Below are 8751 nucleotides of genomic sequence, written 5' to 3'. Positions count from 1 at the left end.
TAAAGGGAAACTCCGATGGTTTTGACAATTTTTGATATAATATGTGTTTTTATTTACAGATAATGAATATATTCTTCTTTTTTTTTATTTGCAATAATAACTTAGTAATTGATGTTTTTCCGACGTAATTTTCCTTTCACAGGGTTTCTATGTGACGTCACAAAGGTGTTTTAATCTATTGACTTATTGTATAACAGGAGACCATACAGCAAAGTTTACATTCTCGTAAAAAAAATATATTTTTGTCTATGCAGTTAGATCTAGGATCTTGTAAGCAAAGAAAAAATGCGTATTATAAGTAGATTTACATGCTTGACTAATCACGGCAGTGTGTATTTTCTCGCCAGACCACTCAACACACAACAAACACTATCGCTTGGTTGTCTTGTCATGACCGACTACACGTAGTCTCGACTAGCCTTACACTGACCAGTTTGTGGTCGAATCAGTCAGAGCTGCGATCTATTTACTTCTTGGGATAGTGAGAGGCTTAGATGAAAATGTTACTTTTTTTCTCGAGTTGGTTATCCTAATGCTTTTGGATCTATCTATACATGTTTATATATATAACTTTACACAACCTAAGTTTAGATCAAATCATTAAAAAGCCAACTAGATTAAACAACACATTAGATCTCTTCTTAACCAACAGACCTGGATTAGTAGTTGATTATGATATTATCCCTGGTCTATCAGACCATGAGATCATAAAAATACACAGTCAGATAAAAGCAGTAGCCAATACAAAACCCAAAAGAAAAATCTTACTCTGGAATAAATGTAACCTAACACAACTACACCAAGCTGCATTAAACTTTCAACAAACATTCTTATTAGAAAAAGACATTAACCAACCAGTCGATGACCTCTGGAATTTCATTAAAAACCATCTTAAAAGCATTATAGAAAATCAAATACCAACTAAATACACGTCAAACAAAATAAATAAATGCTGGTTTAATAATAGACTAAAGAAGCTTTGTAAACAGAAGGAAAACCTATATAGAAAATTTAAAGAAACTAATGCAGAAAGAGTTTACAAACAGTATATAAAAATTAAACACTTAACCCAAAAAGTAAGCAGACAGCTGCAGAGTGAATACATAAACAATGTAATATCTAAAGACAACAACAAAAACCTATGGTCATACATTAAGTCTAAGAAAATGGAAACAACAGGCGTAGCGCCATTAAAAGATAAACATAACATAATACATAATGATAATGAAACTAAAGCAAACATTCTAAACAAATACTTCGCATCAGCATTCTCAGCCCCAGGAGACAAAGACATATTACTGAATTTGAACCAAGTAGACAACATAGAAGATATAGTAGTACAAGAAAATGGAATTCAAAAACTATTAGCCAACACCAAACCAAATAAAGCTTCTGGACCTGATGGTATTCCAGCTAGATTACTCAAAGAACTAAGTAATGAGCTAGCCCCAGTGTTCAAAATACTCTTTCAGGCTTCACTTAACCAGGGCAGAGTACCAAAGGACTGGAAAGAAGCTAATGTCACCCCCCTATTTAAAAAAGGAGAAAAATCTGACCCAGGAAACTACAGACCAGTATCACTTACCAGCATCACATGTAAAATCCTAGAACACATAATATGTAGCAACATCATAAACCACTTAGACAAACATAATGTCCTCACACCATACCAACATGGCTTTAGGAAATATAGATCATGTGAAACACAACTAATAGGACTAATTGATGATTTTTCAAAAGGTTTAGATAATAGTGAACAAATAGATGCTATCTTACTAGATTTTTCTAAGGCTTTTGACAAAGTTCACCACCATAGTTTGCTTAAAAAATTAAAATATTTCGGCATTAATGGTCCACTGCATCAGTGGATTAAAGACTTTCTGATAGGGAGAGAACAAACTGTAATAATAAATGGCTCTAAATCAACACCGATAACAGTAAACTCAGGTGTACCTCAAGGAACAGTCTTGGGTCCACTACTATTTTTAATTTACATAAATGATTTACCAAATTGCATTAGTTCAGGAACAAAAGTCATATTATTTGCAGACGATTGCATAATATATAGAACAATAAAAACAACACAAGACACAGATATTTTACAAAGAGAATTAGATGAATTACAGAAATGGGAATCAAATTGGAGCATGTCTTTCCACCCAGAAAAATGTCAGTTGTTAAGAGTAACAAAAAAACTAAAACAAATTAATTCCACTTATCTTATTCATGGCAAACCAGTAACACAGACTAAAAACGCAAAATACCTAGGTGTTATAATAAATGAAAAACTGTCATGGAATCCACATATTGATGAAACTACAAAAAAATCAAACAAAGCATTAGGATTTATTAAAAGAAATTTCTATAAATCAAATAAGAACATAAAACTAAAATGTTATTTAACCTTGGTTAGGCCAATAATAGAATATGCATCCTCTGTTTGGGACCCCTCAACTCAAGAAAACATTAAGAAACTAGAACAGACACAAAATAGAGCAGTGCGATTCATAACAAACGAAGATTCACATTTGACTAGAGTAACACCTTTAGTAAAATCACTAAATTTAGAAAGCCTTCAGGACAGAAGGCTCAAAAGTAAAGTAGCAATCATACATAAAACACTGAACCATAATCTACAAATACAAAAACAAAATTTAATAAAATACTCTGAAAGACACAAAGATAAAGGCACATTCCTCGTCCCATATGCTAGGACAAATTTGTACAAATACTCCTTCTTCCCTAGTGCTATTAGAGCATGGAATGGGTTGCCTGAGCTAGCCAGGAAGGCCAGTGACTTGGCAGAATTTAAGTCATTGGTTAATATGCATGACTAAATGCATGACGCGTAGGACGTAATCATCTTCTTTTTTGAAGTAACGTCTGTATTATATAAGATAAGATAAGTATCATAGCTCTGGACTAGGCCGTCACTAAGCCTAACAGCTACTGTAAGAATGAAGCGATACGATTGGTTAAATCAAATTTCTCTTTCAGTATTGTTTAGGGAAGTGACGCATGAAATAACTTATAACAAAATCTCTCAGAACCCCGTTTTTTGGGGGGCGTGAAGAATTTTCTGTCTAATTTATTAAATATAAAATTTTCTGAGCATTTAAATAAAAAATGATATAATGTTTACTATTACAACTTTTTACGCAGAATTTAAATAAGTCAATAACTAAAATTTGAAAAACTATCGGAGTTTCCCTTTAATTGTTCCTAATTGTTAATGTTAATGTTTCAGTGACTATATTAGCAATACGCAAGTAAAGACCCCCTGGCAACGGGTAATATCTGTCTAGTAAATAAATAAAATTAAAAACTATTAGAGTGAGATCAATTTATTCTGTTTATTAGAAGAACACAAATACAAATTATCCATAAATATTATACACATTTTTGTTGTTCTCAGATTTATTTCATAGACAGGAGCTGCTAACACGTCTTGCCTACTGTAGATTGTAGTGCAATATTATTTGATACAAGGAAATCAGTTTATACACTAGAAATCACAAGAGTTAAACATAGCGTTATAACACAGTCCAATAATAACATAAGTTTGTGTAACAAGTAAAGGTATGAAATATTAGATTCAAAACATTTTATTTACAAACTTTTTTATAATGAGTCAGGAAAGAAAATAATTCAAACATGTGCTTTGAGTTAACAATATTAACTCTGTCTTGAAATAACAAAAATACTTTCACATAATCTTTAGAAAGAGATTACGCATGTCATAAAATCTCAATATAATGACTTTTTTTTTACCTCGTGTGTTTTCAACTCAACATTGGTTCACCCGATAACGGAAGTTACCAACAAGTCAATGATTGGTGTGCAAGTGTCATGTGATGTCATGTCATGTCTATGATGTCATGTACTCGTAGAGTTATCCCTAAAACTGTAGCTGTAGGAATACTCTAAGACAAATGGAGATACAAAGACCTAGTTGAACAGTCAATCAGAAATAGTGGGAAACTGGTAAGGAAGCTAGAATTAGTATTTTGACTACAAATACGAAATTTACCTTTACCTAACCCTTTGTAGATTATACCAAGGTTTTTTATCATCCGGAAAACGCGTTAGCAATTTTTCTCACGCCAATGCTAGCAGTAGCCTCGTCATCTTCAAGAGCATCCTTCTTTCACTCTTGAGATTTTATGGCAGAACTCAGAAAAACAATCGTTTCCTTTGAGCTTGTTAAGTCTAACCTTGCAAAACTACTTTGTAATATCGTGTAGTCTAATATTATACATCTGTAGGATTTTACGTCTCGAGAGACGATCTAAAGAGGCCAATCCTTGATACACAGCTGCGGTTGCGGTCACAGGTTGAGCATATCTAATCACCAGGCGCCGTTGCATTTTCACAATTCTTTCTACTACTGTTGTGTATGGCATCTGCAATCCGAGACCCTTCCTTTATACTCGCTTTCCATGTGGATCTATCCAGCGCTACTTTTTCCCAGCTGCTAGTGACGATTTTGAAGAGCTCTATGTCGCGTTTGCATACACTCAATGAACGTGGCCGATCCAGCCAAGGCGTCTGCTGCTGATAACACATATTCAAAAAATCTAATATACATATATAAACATAAGACACCAGTAGTTTTTTTTTTAAAATAAAGAACTAAATGTCACTGATGCTTGTGATCGCATTGTTTCCAACATAAATGACCAGCAGCCACGACATTGTTGAGGCTCTGAAATAATAAGAGGTAATGGATCAACATACACAACAGAACTGAGACTGATTTGTGTCACAAAGCGCAGACACAATCCTTAGCCGCTGGAACTACAAGAGCTATCGTCCACAAGTTACCAACACACAACTGAGTTCCTCATGACAGGCAAACACTTCATCACTTTTTAATTGTTTTGTGTGGCCATTGACCATTAACTCGGCCACGGCCAAGGCATTCTCTTTCCAAGAATTAGCTTGGAGGGGAGATTGATAACAAATCGCAAGCCTCATTTTTTAGGGAATACAATTGGAAACCATTGTTTCAGCAATCAAGTGCTCTACCAATCTATTACCTTCATAGATGTCACCAAGTTGTATTTCCTGGTGCCACTATCATCATAAGGATGATGCATTCAAATAAATACAAACAAAAGTAGATTTTAAAAAAGTAACAGAATTATGCATAAAGGAATGAACAATTTAGTATCAGTTAAACTACATATCACATAAATTACATTCTTAACCGTAGATTATATCACACAGACTATAAAGTCAGTTAAAGCACCACACGTGATCAGGTCTTTTTGAATTTATTTCACTGGAGGAGGTGGTGGGGGAGGTGGTGGAGGCGGTGGAGGAGGTGGAGGCTGGGAGCGGAGGGACGCTGCTTGCTGCTGCATCTGATGAAAGGGAGTGTTCATCTTGTCCGGCTTGTAAACGATGCTGGTGGCGTGATGCGCGGGCGCGTTGTTGCCGGACAAATAGGCACCAATGGAATTGGATCTCTGGCGGACGGCGACCTCCGGTGGACGATCTCTGTGCACACTGCTCCATGGGGTCATCTCATCCGGAGGTGGAGGTGGCAGGGGAGGGCTGGACGAGTTGAAGCTCCGGTAAGAGTCGTGCCCGCTGGAGTGGGTTTCAAGGTCATAGGAGGACTGGCCGAGGCTCGTGTGCTTCTGCTGGTCATCTTTGGGATGCTGTCAGGGGCAGTGAAGGATGATTGATAGAAAAGATGAATGAATAATTGTGACTTGAGTGACTATTCAGACAACATTCTTGCAAATACAGAATATTGTTTTAAGAAAAAATAATTAACCATCAATCTGTTGAATAAATGTGTTGCATAAATGTGTTTCTAAAAAATGGTAAACAGATTTCTTCTTTACTAAGAAAAGCCTCCAGTGTTTGTTACTATTAATGGTGAATAGTTGTAAAAATGGTGTATTTTCACGAAAAAACTGCTTGGATAATTGATTTTCAAAATTAGATTTTTCGCTTTCAGAAAAGAAAAAAGTAACCGTTGCATCAGAACTTTGAATAATCTAAAATATCATGATGTCCGATTTTCATTTTCTCTACTAGTTTCTGAGATCTAAACGGGACGGACGGACGGACAGGCCACACAAAACTAATAGCGTCTTTCCCCTTTCGGGGACCGCTAAAAAACAACAACCGTAATTTGAAAACCCAGTTTTAATTCAAGTGCTATGCTCTAATAAAGATCATATGCTAAGTCTTTAGATTTGTTCAATATTACCAATATATTTACAATGCGATGACTTGATTTAAGTCAATTGTTATAACTGTATAAACTAAAAACAACATTAATACACTATATACATCAACAGTGGAATTCCATTACAACTAATAATAGCAAACTGAGCTAAAAAAATTAGAATGGATCTTTTCAGTACAAGATTCTCATTCTTTTATGTTTGTTGGAGAAGCTAATTTTAGAGAGGGCATACATACAAGAGAAGACAATTAGTTTTAAGCTTCATGTTAAGTCTACATTTTGTAATTGAAATTTCATTCAATTGTAACATATCAGTGTGTATTGAATTACGTTATGATTTCTACTTGAAGGATTGAAACGTTTTATTGGTATTATAGAGTTTTTTTTTTTTTTTTCGTTTAAATATGGATCCACGAAATACATTTGGATATTGTAAAGAATCTATGGGGCAGATGATATAAAGGTAATATCCTTCTGTGGTCCACATTTAACGAGGGTGTCATGTGGCCAGCACAATGACCAACCGCCCTTACTTCCCCCAGCAAATGTCAGTTACCCATTAGAGCTGGGTAGACTCAGAGGTGCCTTAAAAATACCAAATTTAAAAACACCAGTCTTCATCAGGATTCGAACTCGCGACCATCGGTTCGGAAGCCAAGCGCTTTAGCACTCAGCCACCGCGCCTTCCATTCGGAAATAGAGTCATCAGATTGAGCTTCTGAAAATCCAAAAACCCAATTCTACTGTAGCATATTTCATATAATCTTGTGAGTGGACCTCTTACATTCAGAAGGGATTTCACTACTTCAAGCCAATGTCAGAAATGGCCTCCATTGTCGAGTGCCTGTCTACTAGCTGCTTGGATCCACGCTCGTACTGTTCCGTACTTTTAATCGAATCGAACAATTTCTACAAAGTGCAAACAGAAACTAAACTATTGATCGAGTGTGATAGTGACATGCTAGAGGACTACGTACAAAGAAAGCGTTGGTCCAAGCTGACGCTATTGTAGACTCGTGCAGAGATTTAGGTCGTCTGCTAGCGCCTGGTGTATTCGGTACTGTTTCAGTGCCTATGTTGGACAGTCCAGCACCGAAACTGTAATTCCTGAGGTCAGTGACGCTCTTTGCTCTTGTTGGCGGCGGCCTGTGGGGGGGGGGCAAGTTCAGAAGTAGAACGAGAACATATCTGTAATGCTAATAATAATAGAGAAGAGCATTTTAGCATCAACAAACAAGTGACGAGGTTTACATTCATACCCATAACGACCTGTTGCAAAACCAAAACGTGCATAATTAATTTGCATACAGCAGTGTCGTGTCAAAAGGATATCTCAAAATATAAATTTCATTAGCGCTTTTATTTTTAGCGATCCGAACGTGACAAACAAACAGACAGATAGCACAAAAACCAATAGCAGCTTTTCCATATGCTAGGCACTAAAAAGAGCGATGTCAATAAGAAATCTATTTGTTAAATTTCATACTCAATAAGCTCACGTAAACGTTAGCTCTAAATCCCAAGATGTTCAACATGCTAATGCCCGAAGCACACAATCTTAGCGACATTTACTACATTGATTTGGAACTCACTGCACTATTCTCGGAGCCGCTAATATTAAATTCTAAGTCGTTGAAACTCGTGGGAATCGATCAAAGCATTTAGCCCCCACCTAACTAATATATTAAGAAATGCCTGTTTCTATAATTGAATTTTGTATTTCATAACAAATTGTCAAATTCAAACAAAATAATAATAATAATAATAAAAGTAACAAAATTATAACGAGAAGAATGAACCATCTTATGTAAATCAAAGCCAATCTTAGCCGTACAAAATCAGGACAGTCACAAAGATTAGTCACTCCAAAAAATATCAATGAGAATAGAGACCACCCCCGCAACAAGCAAATTGGCAATTTTTTTCGATTGATTCAGGTGTTTTTATGGGCAATGAATAATAGTGCAAAGTTTCAACTTGATCCTTGAATGGGGAATGGAAGAAATAGCGTGTTCGAAAAATGTACCAGACAGAGTTGAAACATATAAGCTTTGTAACAAAAAATGTGTAATGTATAAGATAAGATAAGATGAGCATTACCTCGACATGTTCCCATGGTTTGGTTCATCATAAGACGTTTGACTGCTGCTTTGTCTGGAAGAGTTCAAGAATCAGAAAGTTAGTTCTACTACAATAACAGTATACAATTAAACAGACTACAAACAGACACTACAGAATGTCCATAAATACAATAGAACTACCCGTACATGAGAGCCACCAGACTAGACTAACATCTCCTAACAAGCCAGAGAAGAATGTCCCAACAAACTTACTCAACTGAATGAGGGAATGTTTTCCAAGTCTCCACTGACTGTATTGGCGGGAAACTGCTCAACTGATCGTAGTCTCGGCCAGGAATATAACTGGTGTGACCTGAGAGAATGTCACGTGACAATTAGAGACATATGTCAACTTGTTATGTTCCCGCAGACACAATAAAACATGAACTCAACTAAACCTCACCTCTAACTCTAACGTTATGTCAC

General features: G+C 35.9%; 1 protein-coding gene across 1 annotated transcript in view; it reads right to left on the bottom strand.

Annotated features, from left to right (window-relative positions):
* Nucleotides 1–3328: 3328 nt before the first annotated feature.
* The window catches only part of LOC106055937 (brain-specific angiogenesis inhibitor 1-associated protein 2-like protein 1), a 59747-nt gene continuing 54324 nt past the window's right edge, over nt 3329–8751 (bottom strand). Inside the window, exons 11-14 of the mRNA XM_056020157.1 lie at nt 8539–8638; nt 8306–8359; nt 7183–7351; nt 3329–5666 (exon numbers count right to left, since the gene is read on the bottom strand). Of these exons, the coding sequence (XP_055876132.1) occupies nt 5277–5666; nt 7183–7351; nt 8306–8359; nt 8539–8638 (713 nt within the window). The 3' untranslated portion in view covers nt 3329–5276. The remainder of the gene's footprint in view (nt 5667–7182; nt 7352–8305; nt 8360–8538; nt 8639–8751) is intronic.

Source organism: Biomphalaria glabrata, chromosome 2, assembly GCF_947242115.1.
Source record: "Biomphalaria glabrata chromosome 2, xgBioGlab47.1, whole genome shotgun sequence".
Taxonomy (NCBI): Eukaryota; Metazoa; Mollusca; class Gastropoda; family Planorbidae; genus Biomphalaria; species Biomphalaria glabrata.
The sequence above is the reverse complement of the archived record's forward strand: the minus strand, read 5'-3'. Positions and strand labels throughout refer to the sequence as shown.